This window comes from Macaca mulatta, chromosome 14, assembly GCF_049350105.2.
Source record: "Macaca mulatta isolate MMU2019108-1 chromosome 14, T2T-MMU8v2.0, whole genome shotgun sequence".
NCBI classification, from domain to species: domain Eukaryota; kingdom Metazoa; phylum Chordata; class Mammalia; order Primates; family Cercopithecidae; genus Macaca; species Macaca mulatta.
The window spans coordinates 59,389,916-59,408,889 of record NC_133419.1 but is presented as its reverse complement, the minus strand read 5'-3'; the positions used below and the strand labels follow the sequence as shown (position 1 = coordinate 59,408,889).

The window sequence follows — 18,974 nt, the reverse complement described above, 5'->3', positions numbered from 1 at the left end:
CTAGGCTCTGCTGCTTTAGAGGCTCTGATTCCCAATGGGGAAATGTATCCAGCAGGGGAATGGGTTATGGTTGTTGCCTAGGAACTGTGGGTTCCTGCGTGCAGAGGCCAGCAGGCAAGAAGAGGCATGATCATAGTGGCTGTAGAGTTGATCCTGATTTGACAATCAGGATCCTGATTGTTGATCCTGATAATACAACTGTTAGAAAATGGAGACATGGGGGATATGCTTGGCAGCCAGCTGGCCCACTTGGGTGCCTCTTGGTAGTCCCTGCCCTATTTTGATGGTAAAAAGACAAGTGCAGCAGCATGGCTTGAGAACAGCATGGATACTAGGGCTCAGACCCCCCAGGGAGAAAGTTTGCATCACACCATCAGGTAAGCCACTGAAATCAGCAGAGATGCCCACTAAGGGTGAAGGAAAGCTAAAAAGAATAAAAGAAGAAAATGATGAGTATCAGTTGCTGTCCTGAGAGAGGCTTCAGAGAGCTATAATTCTTTCCACTATCTTTCTTCTAACTTCCACCATGAAGAGAGACTCATTAGCATGCTAGAGGAGCTGTTCCAGACTTCTGTGAAATGAATCCAAGTGGCACAAGAGGTAGTCTGTGGTAGACACTGTGATGTGCCACATGACCTCCCTTCAGGGACAAAGGGCTTATTCCCCCATGTAAACCAAAAATAAAAATCTAAGCCCCCTGACCGACTGATAGACTCCCCTGTCTGCCAAAGACATTCCAATCTAAACCAGAAAACCTAGTTCAGGCCATGATCGAAAGTGGGGATTGGACATGCCTCATCATGCTCTCCTCTCTTCAGAATTGGGAACAAGTGACCAGCATTAACATTTAAAAAGATCTGGCCAGGTGCAGTGGCTCACGCCTGTAATCCCAGCACTTTGGAAGGCCGAGGTAGGTGGATCACGAGGTCAGGAGTTCAAGACCAGCCTGGCCAACATGGTGAAACCTCATCTCTACTAAAAATACAAAAATTAGCTGGGCGTTGTGGCAGATGCCTGTAATCCCAGCCACTTGGGAGGCCGAGGCAGAGAATTGCTTGAACCCGGGAGGCAAAGGTTGCAGTGAGCCGAGATCACACCACTGTACTCCAGCCTGGGCAACAGAGCAAGACTCCATCTCAAAAAATAAAATATAAAATAATAAATAATAAATAAATAAAAGATCTTAATGGGGAAAACCTACATTCTGTCCACAATCCTTTTTTTTTTTCTCTCCAGGTCTCTCCTCTGATCCAGAAGAAAATTAAGAGTCTGACACCTGTTTAAGTCCGATAACAGCTCTGATGCCTGCTACATGGAGGTTTCATCTGCAAGATAAAATCTTGGTCTCCAGGTCGGGCTTGGTGGCTCATGCCTGTAATCCCAGAACTTTGGGAGGCTGAGGTAGGTGGATCACCTGAGGTCGGGGGCTGGAGACTGGCCTGGCCAACATGGCGAAACCCCGTCTCTACTAAAAATACAAAAATTAGCCAGATGTGGTGGCAGGCGCCTGTAATCCCAGCTACAGGAGAATCGCTTGAACCCAGGAGGCGGAGGTTGCAGTAAGCCAAGATCGTACCACTGCACTCCACCGAGCAAGACTCTGTCTCAAAAAACAAAACAGAACAAAAACAAACAAACAAACAAAAATCTTGGTCTCCACAACACCTCCTTATCTTAACCTAGACATGCTTTTCATTTTTTATTTTTTTATTTTTTTTGAGATGGAGTTTTGCTCTTGTCACCCAGGCTAGAGTGCAATGGCCCAACCTTGGCTCACTGCAACCTCCACCTCCCGGGTTCAAGCGATTCCCCTGCCTCAGCCTCCTGAGTAGCTGGGATTACAGGCACCTGCCACCATGCCTGGCTAATTTTTTGTATTTTTAGTAGAGACGGGGCTTCACCATGTTGGCCAGGCCAGTCTCGAACTCTTGACCTCAGGTGATCCACCTGCCTCAGCCTCCCAAAGTGCTGGGATTACAGGCGTGAGCTGCCATACCCTGCCGACATTCCTTTCTATTGATTCCAGCTCTTTAGATAATAACTCTTTTCAACCAACTGCCAATCAGAAAATCTTTGAATCTATCTATGACCTGGAGGCTCCTCTCCTCGACTCCCCCAACCTCCACTGCTTCCAGTTGTCTCGCTTTTCTGGACCAAACCAATGTACATTTTACATGTGTTGATTGGCCTCTTACATCTCCCTAAAAGATGTAAAACCAAGCTGTAACCTGACCACCTTGGGCACATGCTGTGCGTGTGCTCTCAGGGTCTCCTGGGGCTCTATCACAGGCCATTAGTCGCTCACTTTTGGCTCAGAATAAATCTCTTCAAGTATTTTACAAAGTTTGCCTCTTTTCATCAACATCCAGCTGTGAAACCGCCTTTTCAAACATTATAGCTGAGGAAATTATGACAGTAAAAGAGATCTGACCTAACTGACTCCACCTTGCTTCTAACCTCCAAGCTGTCCTTGTTCATTCCGGGGCGTAAACCGAACTAACCTTGGGAAGGAATTTAGTTTATAGCTTTTTTTTTTTTTTCAGATGGAGTTTTGCCCAAGGTGGAATGCAATAGCTTAATCTTGGCTCTCTGCAACCTCCACCTCCCGGGTTCAGGTGATTCTCCTGCCTCCGCCTCCCGAGTAGCTGAGATTACAGGCACCTGCCACCACACACAGCTGATTTTTGTATTTTTAGTAGAGAAGGGGTTTCACCATGTTGGCCAGGCTGGTCTTGAACTCCTGACTTCAGGTGATCCAACCACCTCCACCTCCCATATAGTGCTGGGATTATAGGCGTGAGAGCCACCACACCAGGCCTTATAGCTTAACTTTTAAACAAAGATGGTAATAGCCCTTTCCTGAAATAAGGCCCCTTCTTGCCTGAACCAAACTGCCTTTGTAGGACTAACAAATTAGCTACAAGATTAGAAATTACAGTTTAGGAGCCAGGCAGCGTTCAGCTGCAAGAGTCTGACCCTCCCCAAATTGCTCCTGGAAATAATATCACTGTTGTAAAACCTAAGATTAGTGCTTGAGATATTTTCCAGATCCTGCATTCTGATGCACCAGCTGATACCACCCAGACCAGTAACCTGGCTCAGCCAACTCTGCAATCCCAACTAGGAATAGAAGACAACAAGAAAAACTCACTTTGACACCCTATGATTTCATCTCCAACCTGACGAATCAGCACTTCCCACTTCATGAGCCCCTACCCACCAAATTATCCTAAAAAACTCTGATCCCTGAGTTCTTGGGGAGACTGATTTGAGTAATAATAAAACTCCAGTTCCTGGTACAGCCGGCTAATTACTCTCTCTATTGCAATTCTTATCTTGATAGATTGGCTCTGTCTCTGCAGCAGACAAGGAGAACCTGTTGGGCAATTACAGCTGCTCAGAATGGTCTCAACAGAAAGTCATCAGCCCCCTACAGGGATTTTCCTAAATGAAACAAACTCTCTCATCCCATTTCAGGACAACTCTGAAGGGTCATCCCAACTTCAGTGCTCCTATGGGGTCCAACAAGACCTCTCTGAGACAGCATCACAGATCGACTTGCCCATTTACCTAAGTCTGCTTTCTTCTCTTTCCTTTCAGAGGTGTTCATTTCAAGAGCACTTTCTAATACAATTCTCTCACATTAATCTCTGTCTTAGAACCTGATTCCTAGAGAACAGTGTCATTCATATTGAGGGAAAAGGGACTTTTGATCATCTATCCAGAAGGATAAGGGCGTGTGATATGGCAGCAAGTGATGGTTCCATCAAAAACAACAGGTATGAAAACATTGTATAAAAGAGGATGTGATCAAGAAAGATGTTATTGTTACTGGGTATGTGCTGAGGTCTTGGAGATCAATAAAATTTGGACCCTGGGGTCATCAGTGTCCTCCATAAGGAAGGACAGACAGAGTGAATCTCTGTCCTGAATCTACTGTCCTGAATGGACAGTAACATTGAAGGAGAATGAGGCAACTTGAAATCCCTGACAGGGAAATGGGAGATTATGTTTCATAGCAAATTTACCAGGCTCTTTCATGCCTTGTATTTTGTTCATGACATCCCTCCTCCCTCTTTTTCCTACTGCCAAAATTCGAATGCTTGAAGATTATAGATCCAAGCCTACAGTTGTGAAAAAGAAGTAGCTATCAGGAAGGAAAAGCCTTTTCCTCTATCCTTTTAGGTTCAGTGGCTGGGGCCTGTAAATTAAACTGACAAAAGACAAATTTACAGGAGAAAAGGGTTTATTCGTATGCACAGGGGAACCACAAAAGAAGTAGCTGGCTCATCAAATGGTTGAAATTAGCCGGGTGTAGTGGCTTATGCCTGTAATCCCAGCTACTTGGAAGGCTGAGGCAGGACAATCACTTGAACCCAGGAGGCAGAGGTTGCAGTGAACTGAGATCACACCATTGCACTCCAACCTGAACAAGAGTGAAACTCTGTCTCAAAAAGGAAGGAAGGAAGGAAGGAAGGAAGGAAGGAAGGAAGGAAGGAAGGAAGGAAGGAAGGAAGGAAGGAAGGAAGGAAGGAAGGAAGGGCGGGCAGGCTTACACATCTAACTTAGTAGGAGAAGTGGAAAGGGGAGAAAGTTCTAGGGGAGAAAGAGGTTTCTTAAGGAAAGACAAAAGAGTTTTTAAAAGAACAAACGTCAGACCAGAAAGTGTGTGCTACTGTGGTCTATGCCAGCATGAGTGGTCTTTCTGTCTTCTTCAGAGTCATTAAACTCCCCCGGAAAGGGTATTTATGTTGAGTTTACTCTTGGTCTCCCTCCTCAGAGTGGAAGCCTTGCTGAAGAGGACATGTATGGCAGTCTTCATTTCTGATAAAAGAAAAATAGCTCAGACCACTTTGAACTATTTGAGGTATGCAAAATTTATCAGGCCCAGAGAGACATGAGTATGGGACTTCAGTCATACACTCCACCCCTTACCCCCATGCTTGTTACCACAAAACCAAGAATTGGGGTGCAATTGTTTGTTCTTAGTCAGACATGCCTCACCCTTTATCTTCACATTCCTGGGATTTGTGATACAAAGAACAAGGTATAGTCAATCAATAGCTTATGTTATTTTTATGTAAATTCTTGGTGAACAACTTAGTGTCTAGGAAAAGAGTGAAACTCTGTAAAATATTTGAAGAGATTTATTTTGAGGCAAATGAGTGAACACGGCCCGTGACACAGCCCACAGGAGGTCCTGAGAACATGTGCCCAAGGTGATCAGGGTGCAGTTTGGTTTTATACATTTTAGGGATGTATGAGACACATCAATCAAATAAATTTGAGAAATACACTGGTTTGGTCCAGAAAGGTGGGACAATTTGAAGTGGTGAGGTGGGGGAGGGGGGGCTTCCAGGCTATAGGGAAATTTAAACATTTTCTGGTTGACAATTGGTTGAGTTTGTCTGAAGACCTGGGATCAATAGAAAGGAAATGTTCAGGTTAAGATAAAAGATTGTGGAGACCAAGGTTCTTTGAAGTCTCACAGTGGCTGCCCTTAGAGACAACAGTTGATAATGTTTCCTATTCAGATCTTTAAAAGGTGCTAGACTCTCAGTTAATCTCTTCAGGATTGGGAGGGCCTGGAAGAAAAAGATCTATCTGTGTTATTAGACAGTCTTTACAGATGTAAATTTTCCCCCATTAAGGACAACTTTGCAGGGCCATTTCAAAGTGGCCAGGGGAGGTGGCTCATTCCTGTAATCCTAGCACTTTGGGAGGCCAAGGCAGGCGGATTACCTGAGGTCAGTAGTTCGAGACCAGCCTGGCCAACATGGCAAAACCCCATCTTTATTAACAATACAAAACTTAGCCGGCCGTGGTGGTGGGTGCCTATAAACCCAGCTATTTGGGAGGCTGAGGCAGGAGAATCCCTTCAACCCAGGAGGGGTAGGTTGCAGTAAGCCGAGATCACCCCATTGCACTCCAGCCTGGGCAACAAGAGTGAACCTCCATCCCGCCCCCTGACCAAAAAAAAAAAAAAAAAATATATATATATATATGGCAAAGAAACAAGTTTTGGGGTAAATATTTTTATTTTCTTCTTTGTCATGTAATTTTATGCTAGAGTCAGACTGAAAAGTCAGTCACAATATATAGGGTCAAATAAAACCCATCTGATGAGAATTTATGGTTTGTAGGGCATGACTACTCAGACCCTTTCAATAGGAATTTGGGCAAGATAAGAAAAAATCAGAGGTTAGTCCTCATTAGGAATTGCCTCTTCTTTAAAAACCCACTTGTGACTTCTGCTAATTGGGAGCATATACTCAGGGCAACTTGAATCTTCGCTTCCAAGTGCAGTCTTCAAACTTGGCCCAAATAAACTCTCTACAAATAAGGGAGGAGACCACCCCTCATATTCTCTTATGCCCAATTTCTGCCTCCAAAGAAAGAAGAAGTAAAAACTAAAAGGCAGAAACAAAATCCACAAGCAGACAGCCCAGCACCACACCCTGGGCCTGGTAGTTAAAGATCACCCCTGACCTAATCAGTTATGTTATCTATAGATTACAGACATAGCATAGAAAAGCACTGTGAAAATCCCTGTCCTGTTCTGTTCCATTCTAATTACCAATGCATGCAGCCCCCAGTCACGAACCCCCTGCTTGCTCAATCGATCACGACCCTCTCAAGTAGAGCCCTTTAGAGTTGTGAGCCCTTAAAAGGGACAGGAATTGCTCACTCCGGGAGCTTGGTTGTTGGAGATGTGAGTCTTGCCAAAGTTCCCAGCTGAATACAGCCCTTCCTTCTTTAACTCGGTGTCTGAGGGGTTTTGTCTGCGGCTTGTCCTGCTACACTTACATTAAGTTTGCCTTAGATTTTTCCCTTTAGGTCGACATTTCCCAGAAGTTTTAATCAGATGAAGAAAGCTCCCAGAAGGTTTATTTCTGCATCTATTGAATCTGAAATATCTTCAGCTTAAAATAATTGTTATACCAACTCTGGTGTTCTGAATGGATCCCCACACAGCAAAGAATAGAGCCAGAATGTTGCATTTGTGAAAGGAAAATAAAAACTCAGGACCCCAGTTCACTATGCCAAAAGGAAAAAAATAAACTGAAAACTGAATCATGTAAAAAGCTGCCTTTCCTTTTGTTCCTAAGCAGATAGCTACAGAAAAAAAGTTAAATATTTACAAAATTAGCCGGGTATGGTGGCACATGCCTGTAATCCCAGCTACTCAGGAGGCTGAGTCAGGAGAACCACTTGAACCCGGGAGGCGGAGGTTGTGGTGAGCCGAGATTGCACCATTGCACTCCAGCCTGGGCAACAACAGTGAAAACTGTGTCTCAAACAAAACAAAACAACAAAAACAAAAAACAAAAGGCTAAATGTCTCCACACCATATTTACTTTATCTTATGTAATGTGCCAGACAAATACATAATTGAGTATTTCCCTACCTGCTCCTTTTCTCTTGAGACATGTGGATTACCATACCCTTCCTCTTTCCCTCCAGTTCACTTTTCCCCTTTAAATATTGAAGCCCTCAGTATCATCTTTGGAGAAAGCCATAGGCCACAGACTGTTTCTGTGATTCCGTATTTATTTCTTCCAGCCATGTCCTTAACCTTGGCAAAATAAACTTCTAAATTGAGACCTGTCTCAGACATGTTTTGATTGACACATTCAAATTCCAGTTCCAGCATTTACTAGCTAGCTGTGGGATCTTGAGCCACTTACTTAATCCTACTTTCCTTCTCTGTAAAATGGGGATAATTATACTCCCGACTTTGTTGTGGGGATTAAGTTAATGCAGAGTCCTCAGAAAAGTACCTGTAGAGGGTTATTTGGGCCAAGGGCCAAGGTTGAGGACTGCAACCCAGGGCACACTTGCAAGTTGTCTCAGGGGAGTGCTCTGGACAACAAAAGAGGGGCTCACATTTGTAAAGAATAAAAAGATGAATTAGGAGAGGAAGTGATTACAAAAGTTGTTCATCAGGAATTCTCATTGTTTACAGAAATAACACTGGTTATACATTGGTTAGTGCTTGGCTATACATTGTTGAACTATCAGGTGTATGGCATTTAATGGCTACTTAGCATAGCAGGTGGTTTCAAAAGATAATTACTTAGCTCAAAGAAGAGGGAGAGTGACTGTTGTTACATTTTAAATGCGTCTCTGGGCCTGATAGTTTAAAGGGGCTCATCTTCCTCAGATAAAATGGTTTTTGTTTTGTTTTGTTTTTTGCATAGTACATAATCTTCAAAATGCATGGTAATGATTACTGTGAGTACTCTATCTGAGATGATGTCCCCAAAACTGGGGGGAAAAAAACACTTGTAGAAAATTATCAAAGGAAAGAACTGACAGGACTTGATAGCTCTGAGGATCCCTCAGAAGCACTTGCCAAACAACTTAGGGTTTAATTGCTGTTCTGCCACTTAACTTCTTTGTGCTTCATCCTATCTGTAAGGAGGGGTAATAATAGTAGTTGTAGTTGTTAGGCAGGAATCTAGGCCCAACATGGCGGCATTACCTGGTGTAGCAGGCCTTTTGTTAAAGACTCCCTTCACCCTTGTACACACCCGCAGACTTACATGCGTCAGAGTTCCGGCTGGGCAGTCACACTCCCCCATGACCTGCAGCTCACCTGCATTCCACAAGTTGGTAAACAGCCATTTCGGTTGACAGTTTCCAAAGACCCCTTCCTCATGACCCTTACTCAACTCCTGCCTTAGTAGTTTCAAGACCCCCCCAGGCCCTGTTTGCACAACCAGCTTCCCTACCTCTCAGGCTATAAGAAGCCCCTACCCTCCTCCCTCAGTGCAACTTCCTCGGCCCACACCTTTGGACCGGGGAACCTCGCCCACGAGTCCTAATAAAGGCCATTCTCACTGCCATTTGCCTTTTGTCTTCGTTCCCGGTTTGGCTCCAGCCTCAGTTTACCTTTACATTTGGTGCTGAAACCCGGGAGGAGACCCCCTTCCCGGACCCCTGCCGGGTCGGGCAGGCTCTCCTCTCCCTGAGCCGGGATCCCCTCCTCAAGCCTGGAGCCGTCTCACCAAATTTGACTCAATCCGATCACTGCTGGGTAAGTTTTTCCCCCGTCCTGAAGGCTCCCTCCAGGAGTCCCTGTCCGAAATGCGCGGCCACGTCAGGGGCTCTCTCCGGTCAGCTGTGACCTCAGCACTGGGGACTAGGAGACATCCAACCTCCCCGGAAGCCACTGTACCCCGCACTGTGCGTGGCAGTGGGAGGACGTGCCCATTGCCTCCAGACTGCCCGCCTTGAGACCATGGGAACTACCCAGTCCAAACCAAACCGAAAATCTCCTCTGGGGTGCCTCTTGGCGAATCTCCAGACTTTAAGTCTCAGCCAAGACATAAAATGAAAGCGGCTCATTTTCTTCTGTACAATAGCATGGCCACAATATAAATTGGATAATCAGTCTCAGTGGCCTGCAGAAGGCACTCTAGACTTTAACATTCTCACAGATCTGACCAACTTCTGCAAGAGACTAGGCAAATGGTACAAGATACCCTATGTTCAGGCCTTTTGGGACTTGTGTTCTCGCCCAGATCTCTGCGCCCAGTGCTCGTTAGCTCAAGTTCTGCTCGCAAAGTCTCTTCCCTCAAGCAAGGAGAGGGATGATTCCTCCTCTTTTTCTGAGCCTCCTGACACCCTATCCCGGCCACCCCTCTGGTCTCCTGCCCAACCTCCTCCTTACCCTGACCCACTGTTATCCCCATCGTCGTCAACGCTTCCCCACCCTTCTCCCCCTCCTGTGCCCTTACCAAACCCGACAGATTCTGTCTCCCCTACCTCCACCTCCTCCTCTTCCTCGCCTGTATCAGCCCATACTCGGTCCAGGACCTACCTCCTGTGTCCCTTATGAGAGGTGGCAGGCGCCGAAGGAATAGTCTTGGTCCATGTGCCGTTTTCATTGGCAGACTTATCTAAGGTTGAGGAGCATGCAGGCTCCTTTTTGGCCAATCCTACTCATTATATCAAAGAGTTTAGGTATCTATGCCAGGCATATGATCTCACCTGGCACGACCTTCATGTCGTTATGACTTCAACCCTGTCTCCTGAGGAGCAGAAACGCATCCTAGCGGCAGCCAGGCAGCATGGTAACCAGGTTCATTTAACTGACCCTGCCATGCCAGTCGGCACCGAGGCAGTGCCCTCGGCTGAGCCCAACTGGGACTACCAGGTAGGGCAGGTAGGATGCTGCCGCTGAGACATGATGGTTCAGTGCCTTCTTGCTGGCATGCAGGCAGCCTCTAACAAATCAGTCAACATTAAAAAACTAAAGGAGGTAGTCCAAGGTGCAGATGAAAATCCGGCTGTTTTTCTTAACCAGCTGACTGAGGCACTTATTCAGTACACCCACCTTGACCCTGCCTCCCCTGCAGGAGGAACCATCTTGGCCTCATATTTCATTTCTCAGTTGGCCCCTGATATCCAAAAAAAAATTTTTTAAAGGCAGAGGAAGGCCCTCAAACTCCCATCCAGGGCTTAGTCAAACTGGCCTTCAAGGTCTACAACTCCAGGGAGGAAGCAGCTGAGGCCCAATGACAGGCCACGCTAAAACAGAAGGTACAGCTCCAAACCCAGGCCTTGGTAGCAGCCCTAAGACCGGCTGGCTCCAGGAGCTCCCAGAAAGGAGGTACTACCCAAGCGCCACCTGGTGCCTGCTTCAAGTGCGGCAACGATGGCCACTGGGCCAGGCAGTGCCCTAACCCAAAGGAGCCAACTCGCCCCTGTCCAAACTGTTGGCAGATGGGCCACTGGAAGTCAGACTGCCCCGACCTAAGGACGGTCGCTGCGCCTCCACGTGACAACCCTCCTCCAGGTATTGGAGGCGCCTTCCAGCTTCTCAACACCGATGAAGATTGAAGAGGCCCAGACTCGGGGACCCCTCGCACTCTCACTGAGCCCAGGGTTATGCTCCAGGTAGCAGGTAAGTCCATATCCTTCCTTATGGACACGGAGGCTACCTACTCTGTTTTGCCTTCCTTCAGTGGCCCCAGCCATCCCTCCACTGTCACAGTCATGGGAATTGACGGCACTCCCTCCACCTACCGCCAGACTCCTCCTCTGTCTTGCCGCCTGGATGGCTCCCTCTTCTCGCACTCATTTCTTATCATTCCTTCATGCCCAGTCCCCTTGTTAGGACGAGATCTCCTCTCCAAGCTAGGGGCCTCAGTTCACTTCCGACCCAACCCCTCCCCACACCTCACGTTCCTCTTCCCCCATCTCTCACCTGACAAACCCTGCCAGGCTGACCCCCCACTCCCGTTTCCAGTCCCCATTAACCCTAAGGCGCAGGACACCTCCACCCCGATCATTGCTCAGCACCACACTCTGGTCCACATCCGGCTAAAAGACCCTTCCAAGTTCCCCTCTAGACCCCAGTTCCCTATCTCCCTTGAACACTGACAGGGACTAAAACCTATCATTACACGCCTGCTCTGACAACACATTCTAGTTCCCACCAACTCACCATGCAATACTCCTATCCTGCCTGTATGGAAAAGCTCTGGGGCCTATCGCCTCATGCAGGACCTACGCCTCATCAATGAGGCAGTAGTCCCTACCTTTCCAGTTGATCCTAATCTATATACACTCCTCTCGCGCATTCCCCCTGACACCACTCATTTCACGGTTCTTGACCTGAAAGCTGCCTTCTTTAACATCCCTCTACACCCAGACTGCCACTTTCTGTTTGCCTTCACATGGGAGGACCCAGACACTCATATTTCTTCCCAGTTGACCTGGACTGTCTTGCCTCAAGGGTTCCGAGATAGCCCCCAATTTTTCGGACAGGCACTGGCACAGGACATCCTCCTCGGCCCCCTAACCCATAGCACCATTCTACGATACATAGATGATCTATTACTATGTAGTCCTTCCTGGGAGTGTTCCCTTGCAGACACTGCTACACTTCTAAATTTTCTAGGCGACTGAGTTTATCGGGTTACCCCGGCTAAGGCTCAACTTTGCACCCCTTCTGTCACCTACCTAGGCATACTACTCACACCCACTACAAAAAGCCTTACGGCAGATAGAATAAGCCTCATTAAAACTCTCCAGCCTCCTCAGGATGTGGAAGAGATCTTGTCCTTCCTAGGACTAGTAGGGTATTTCAGGCATTGGATTCCCAACTTTGGGATCCTAGCCAAGCCCCTCTACCAGGCTGCCAGGGAGACATCCACCAGACCACTGTCTGACCCCTCCTTGGTTGCCAACTCTTTCAAGAAGCTTCAGGATTGTCTCCTTTCTGCCCCTGCTCTCTCTCTCCCCAACCCCCTTCAGCCCTTTCATCTATTCACCGAGGAGTGCCAGAAGGTAGCCACTGGGCTCCTAGCCCAGCCAGTTGGATCCACATACCAGGCTGTGGCCTATCTCTCCAAGCAGTTAGATCCCACAGTCCAGGGCTGGCAACCTTGTCTGCAAGCCCTGGCGGCTGCCACAGAACTTACCCAAGAGGCCCTCACTTAGGTGGTGGCAGTCGTCTGTGGCCGGTTAAGTCCTACCCTTTCTAAGCCCCTTACTAATCATTGGCTTCTTGCTACTCATAGCTCCCTGTGTCCTCCACTTCATCCAGGACCACATGAAAGAAGTCTCCCAGGTCACTTTCAATCAGATGCTGCTCCACCCCTATACCTGAGTTCCGACCTCCGAAAAACCCCACGATGACCCATACCAGCAGGAAGCAGCCAGATGAACACGTCGCCTCACTTTCTTATTAGAAAGAGGTCGGAATGTTAGGCAGGAATCTAGACTCAACATGGCGGCATTACCCGGTGTAGCAGGCCTTTTGTTAAAGACTCCCTTCACCCTTGTACACACCCGCAGACTTACATGCGTCAGAGTTCCGGCTGGGCAGTCACACTCCTCCATGACCTGCAGCTCACCTGCATTCCCCAAGTTGGTAAACAGCCATTTCGGTTGACAGTTTCCAAAGACCCCTTCCTCATGACCCTTACTCAACTCCTGCCCTAGTAGTTTCAAGACCCCCCAGGCCCTGTTTGCACAACCAGCTTCCCTACCTCTCAGGTTATAAGAAGCCCCTACCCTCCTCCCTCAGCGTGACTTCCTCGGCCCGCACCTTTGGACCGAGGAACCTCACCCACGAGTCCTAATAAAGGCTATTCTCACTGCCATTTGCCTTGTGTCTTCGTTCCTGATTCGGCTCCAGCCTCAGTTTACCCTTACAGTAGTGACCAAGGGAAACTTCCCCTTCACCTTCTGAAATTCTGCTGAAAAATCAACCCACAAAAAACGGATTAATTGAAGAAAAGGCATACAAATTTTATTAATGTGTCCACGGGCAACCACAGAGTGACTACCCACTTCCCAACTGAGTTCAGAAGCTTATGTGCCATCCAGGCAAAGCAGGTTATGGGAGTGAGGGGAAGAGGAATTCTGCTGAGGGAGAAGGAATGGATCAGGGAACACATTAACTAGTAGATGGTCATGTGAAAGGGTCTGTTCAGGTGTGATTATATTTTTGGTTTTATAGGGAGGGGAAGAAAAAAACAATTGTTCCTTTTGATGGGTCTGGACGCTAGGTAAAGGCTTTGGGAGAAAGGGGGCGGGTGTAGGAAGGTCAGAGAGACCTTGAGGCTTAACTTAGTAAGTCAAACCACCATATTTTGGGTATGGATTTCTGGGCCCCAATATAATAGGTACTTCTTAGCGCTGTTGTGAGAATTGAATATTATTAATTATAAAGTGCCTGGATTGGTGCTTGGCACATGTAAACAACTCCATAAATGCTCGCTTTTACTGTCATGGATACACGGAGGTGGGAGACCCAACTGGGTTCCAGCTCATGTTATTGGTCCCCATGGCTATATGGTCTTTACGGCTTCCTAGTCTCTTCACCATCTCTAAGGTTTGGTTTCCTCATCTGAATCAAAGGTGAATGATTCTCAGGGTGACTCAAGGGTGCTGGTGCCAGTGGCAGAGCATGGGAAATCGAGGGAAGGCACCTTCCTGTCAGAGGCAACACACCCAGTGGGAGGATCCTGCCGGCCCTGCTCTCTCCTACCCTCCTTACCCCAGCTAAATGCCGGGGTCGGTCTGGCAGCTATTCTGGGAATCTGAGCGCGGATTCGGACAAAGGAGGCGTCTTTCACCAACCACATCACATGGAGCCCCAAAGCACAAGCACGGCCTCCCCCGGCTGTGACCTCAAGGCCGAGCCCCTGGTGACCTCAGGGAGAGTCCCCACCCCCACCGCCCTTGCGCCCCGGGGCAGGGCGGGGGGCGTGGAGAGGGGGCGGAATCGGGGCGGTCCCGGGAGCGCCCAGCCCGCTCCGCCTCCGCAGCGTTGACAGCTGCCCGCCGCCGGGAGATCAGCTGTTGGAGATCAGAGGAAGAGGAAGGGGCGGAGCTGCTTTGCGGCCGGCCGCGAAGCAGTCAGCCGACTACAGAGAAGGGTAATCGGGTGTCCTCAGCGCCGCCTGGGGCCCTGAGGGCCAGCTAGGGCCCAGGCCGGTGGGGACGGGACAAACGAACTAGCCCCGTGTAGGAAGCCTGACAATGCCCCGCTACGGAGCATCACCGCGCCAGAGTCGCCCCAGGTCCGGCCGGGAGCAGGGACAAGACAGGACCTTCGGAGCCCCCCGACTCCTTTGGATGGGCCTGGTACTGGTGCTGGCGCTGGCTCTGGCTCTGGCTCTGTCTGACTCTCTGGTTCTCTGGGCTCCGGCAGAGGCTCATCCTCTTCCTCCCCAAGGCCATCCTGCCAGGTTACATCGCATAGTGCCCCGTCTCCGAGATGTCTTTGGGTGGGGGAACCTCACCTGCCCAGTCTGCAAAGGTCTATTCACCGCCATCAACCTTGGGCTGAAGGTGAGCGCTGAAGGGGTTGCAGTGGAGGAGGCCGAAGGGAGTGCTGGGGCTGGGGGCTGGGGCTGATGCTGGTGCCCTGGGGTCAGAATGCATCCCTGATGGAGAGGGTGGCATCTACAATCCGTCACTGAGTTTGCTCCCCTTTGGGGACACCTATGGCTACATGCCACCACCACCCCATTGTGACCTTTGTGAAGTAAGAAAATAATGCAGACAGTGCCTGAGAAAGTCAGCTTGTCAAGCAAAGGCCTCATGCCACAGGCTGCTGAGCTAAAGAGGAAGTGATGGCCTGGTGCTGCCTGAGTTAGAGGGTAATATCTGGAAGGCAAAGGTGTGCACTGAGCTTTCTTCACCATGGTGCACTGAGTCCTGCCCAGCCCCAGTTTGGAAATGGAAGCCCAAGGGGTGTTGGCCAGGGGTTGGCCTGGTTCCTCTGCTCTGCCTCTGATTTCTCACCATGTGCTCCTCCCACTGCAGAAGGAGCCCAATGTGGCTCGCGTGGGTTCTATGGCCATCAAGCTGTGCAATCTGCTGAAGATAGCACCACCTGCCGTGTGCCAATCCATTGTCCAGCTCTTTGAGGATGACATGGTGGAGGTGTGGAGACGCTCAGTGCTGAGCCCATCTGAGGCCTGCGGCCTGCTCCTGGGCTCCACCTGTGGGCACTGGGACATTTTCTCATCTTGGAACATCTCTTTGCCTACTGTGCCGAAGCCGCCCCCCAAACCCCCTAGCCCCCCAGCCCCAGGTGCCCCTGTCAGCCGCGTCCTCTTCCTCACTGACCTGCACTGGGATCATGACTACCTGGAGGGCATGGACCCTGACTGTGCTGACCCACTGTGTTGCCGCCAGGGTTCTGGCCTGCCGCCCGCGTCCCGGCCAGGTGCTGGATACTGGGGCGAATACAGCAAGTGTGACCTGCCCCTGAGGACCCTGGAAAGCCTGTTGAGTGGGCTGGGCCCAGCCGGCCCTTTTGATATGGTGTACTGGACAGGAGACATCCCTGCACATGATGTCTGGCACCAGACTCGTCAGGACCAGCTGCGGGCCCTGACCACTGTCACAGCACTTGTGAGGAAGTTCCTGGGGCCAGTGCCAGTGTACCCTGCTGTGGGCAACCACGAGAGCACACCCGTCAATAGCTTCCCTCCCCCCTTCATTGAGGGCAACCACTCCTCCCGCTGGCTCTACGAAGCGATGGCCAAGGCTTGGGAGCCCTGGCTGCCTGCTGAAGCCCTGCGCACCCTCAGGTACTTATCATCCATGGAAACCCAGGAAGGGAAAAAAAAGGTGAATGAAAGTGAAGGGAGAAGGGAACCTGGGGCATTGTCTCTGATTGCTCTAGCATGAGTCCTTAGTGCTCTTCACTCAGCTCCCCTAATCTGACTCCACCTTCCCTTTCTACTCTTTTGCCACACCAGGCTATTTTTTTTTTTTTTTTATAGTTTAGTTTTTGTAGAGACAAGATCTTGCTATGTTGCCCAGGCTGGTCTCAAACACCTAACCTCAAGCAATCCTCCCGCCTCGGCCTCCCAAAGTGCTGGGACTACAGACGTCAGCTACTGCTCCCGGCCCTCCTTTTTTTGGGGGGGGAGCAGGGATGGAGTCTTGCTCTGTCACCCACACTGGAGTGCAGTGGCACGATCTCAACTCACTACAGCCTCCACCTCCCAGGTTCAAGCAATTCTCCTGCCTCAGCCTCCCAAGTACCTGAGACTACAGGTGCATGCCACCACGCCCTAATTTTCATATTTTTAGTAGATGGGGTTTCACCATGTTGGCCAGGATGGTTGTGATCTCCTGACCTCGTGATCTGCCCACCTCAGCCTCCCAAAGTGCTGGGATTACAGGCATGAACCACCGCACCCAGCCTTCCAGCCCTCCCTTTCTACTCTTATCTCTAGCCACCCTCCTTCAAAGGTCTGGCAGCATAACCTCTCCATGCCTCAGCTGCGTTTTTGCTCATGTTGGCCCTCTGGAATTGATTTCCCCTTTTTTAACTGCTGCAATTTTTCTCACCTTATCCATCTCATGTCATCTTCCCTCTGTGTGGCCCTTGCTTCCCATTCTAGCTCACTCTTATCCCTCCACCATACTCCTGGAGTCCTCTGCCCTCGGAGCCTTTCTTTTGTGTCACACAGACCCAATAATTAGAACTGTTTGGTCTCCAGCTAGACTGTGAGCTCTTTGCAGGTAGGGAAGATGTCATGTATGCTTTTACCCTCCACCCAAATGCCCAGCACAGGAGGAACAGGATTGGAACAAGTGTTGACCTCTCATGTTTACTTTGTTTCAGAATTGGGGGGTTCTATGCTCTTTCCCCATACCCCGGTCTCCGCCTCATCTCTCTCAATATGAATTTTTGTTCCCGTGAGAACTTCTGGCTCTTGATCAACTCCACGGATCCTGCAGGACAGCTCCAGTGGCTGGTGGGGGAGCTTCAGGCTGCTGAGGATCGAGGAGACAAAGTGAGGGGGAGTGGTGGGAACACAGTGGTGCTGGGGGACAAGCAGGCTTCTGTCGAGCTGGAGCACCTCTGGGCAGAGAAGTCTGATTTTCCTGGCATTCCCAACAAGTGTTCCCTGGGGGTTCAGCTCATGGTCACTGTTGAAAGCCTTCATTCAGTCCCCCTCTCTAGCCAGGGCTGCCTGGACCCCTGGATGCCCTGATTACCATCCTTAACTCTCCCTGCTAGGTGCATATAATTGGCCACATTCCCCCAGGGCACTGTCTGAAGAGCTGGAGCTGGAATTATTACCGAATTGTAGCCAGGTAGGAGGGAGATGAGGGTGGGAGTAGGGACAGGGTGAGTGTCTGAAGGCTGAAGATTCCCTTGAGCATCTCACCATCCCTGTTGTCCCATGGAGTGGGGAGACTCCTCACTAGAACAGGTTGGAGAAAGGGCATCCTATCTCCCCAGATCTCTTCCTACCCCTCCCTGGAATCTTCTGAATGTAGTATTTTCTGGCCAGGTATGAGAACACCCTGGCTGCTCAGTTCTTTGGCCACACTCATGTGGATGAATTTGAGGTCTTCTATGATGAAGAGACTCTGAGCCGGCCACTGGCTGTAGCCTTCCTAGCACCCAGTGCAACTACCTACATCGGCCTTAATCCTGGTGAGTGAGGCAGAAGGGAGCCTCCTTTATCCTGGAGTTGGTGGGATAGAGGAAGGAGGTTGGAGCCAGAGCCTGCAAAGCATGGGCAGGATGTGTGGCCCCTCCCTGGAGTTGCCCTTGCTCCTTTCCCCTCCAGTCAGTCCCGCTTCCTTGCAGGTTACCGTGTGTACCAAATAGATGGAAACTACTCCGGGAGCTCTCACATAGTCTTGGACCATGAGACTTACATCCTGAATCTGACCCAGGCTAACACACCGGGAGCTATACCGCACTGGCAGCTTCTCTACAAGGCTCGAGAAACCTATGGGCTGCCCAACACACTGCCTACCGCTTGGCACAACCTGGTATATCGCATGCGGGGCGACATGCAACTCTTCCAGACCTTCTGGTTTCTCTACCATAAGGGCCACCCGCCCTCAGAGCCCTGTGGCACGCCCTGCCGTCTGGCTACTCTTTGTGCCCAGCTCTCTGCCCGTGCTGACAGCCCTGCTCTGTGCCGCCACCTGATGCTAGATGGGAGCCTCCCAGAGGCCCAGAGCCTGTGGCCAAGGCCACTTTTTTGCTAGGGCCCCAGGGCCCACATTTGGGAAAGTTCTTGATGTAGGAAAGGATGAAAAAGCCCAAATGCTGCTGTGGTTCAACCAAGCAAGGTCATCCAGTGGAAGAACCAGTCCCTGGGCCCCAAGGATGCCGGGGAAACAGGACCTTATCCTTTCTTGGAGCTGGTTTAGCTGGATATGGGAGGGGGTTTGGCTGCCTGTGCCCAGGAGCTAAACTGCCTTGAGGCTGCTGTCCTTTCACAGCCGTGGAATAGAGGCCTAAGTTGACACCGCCCTGGCAGACAAGACAGGAGCTGTTGCCCCAGGCCTGTGCTGCCCAGCCAGGAACCCTGTACTGCTGCTGCGACCTGATCCTGCCAGTCTGTTAAAATAAAGATAAGAGACTTGGACTCTAGACCCCTGTGTGACTGTACCAATTTCTTCCTTCAAGCAGGCAGGGCAAGGAGATCTTTGGGGCAAGATCGTAACTGAGGCATAGGGTA

The 18,974-nt window shown here is 49.8% G+C and overlaps 1 protein-coding gene and 1 long non-coding RNA gene across 2 annotated transcripts in view; both read left to right on the top strand.

Moving 5' to 3' along the window:
- The window catches only part of LOC106993347 (uncharacterized), a 71,779-nt gene extending 58,663 nt beyond the window's left edge, over window positions 1–13,116 (top strand). Inside the window, exons 4-6 of the long non-coding RNA XR_013404053.1 lie at window positions 1,237–9,040; window positions 10,732–10,912; window positions 12,534–13,116. This is a non-coding gene — a long non-coding RNA (uncharacterized LOC106993347). The remainder of the gene's footprint in view (window positions 1–1,236; window positions 9,041–10,731; window positions 10,913–12,533) is intronic.
- A 1,261-nt stretch (window positions 13,117–14,377) lies between these two features.
- Window positions 14,378–18,886, top strand: SMPD1 (sphingomyelin phosphodiesterase 1). Its single transcript, XM_001110212.5, has 6 exons — window positions 14,378–14,814; window positions 15,292–16,064; window positions 17,111–17,282; window positions 17,510–17,586; window positions 17,787–17,932; window positions 18,089–18,886. Exons 1-6 carry the CDS (start codon window positions 14,503–14,505, stop codon window positions 18,496–18,498), a joined length of 1,890 nt encoding a protein of 629 aa, XP_001110212.1. The 5' UTR covers window positions 14,378–14,502; the 3' UTR covers window positions 18,499–18,886.
- The last annotated feature ends 88 nt before the right edge of the window (window positions 18,887–18,974 follow it).

Coding starts and splice junctions, on each gene's coding strand:
- SMPD1 (XM_001110212.5), top strand. CDS start 14,503: ATGCCCCGCTACGGAGCATCACCGCGCCAGAGTCGCCCCAGGTCCGGC. Junction 17,283..17,509: donor CTGAGGATCGAGGAGACAAA/GTGAGGGGGAGT, acceptor TCTCCCTGCTAG/GTGCATATAATTGGCCACAT. Junction 17,587..17,786: donor TATTACCGAATTGTAGCCAG/GTAGGAGGGAGA, acceptor TTTTCTGGCCAG/GTATGAGAACACCCTGGCTG.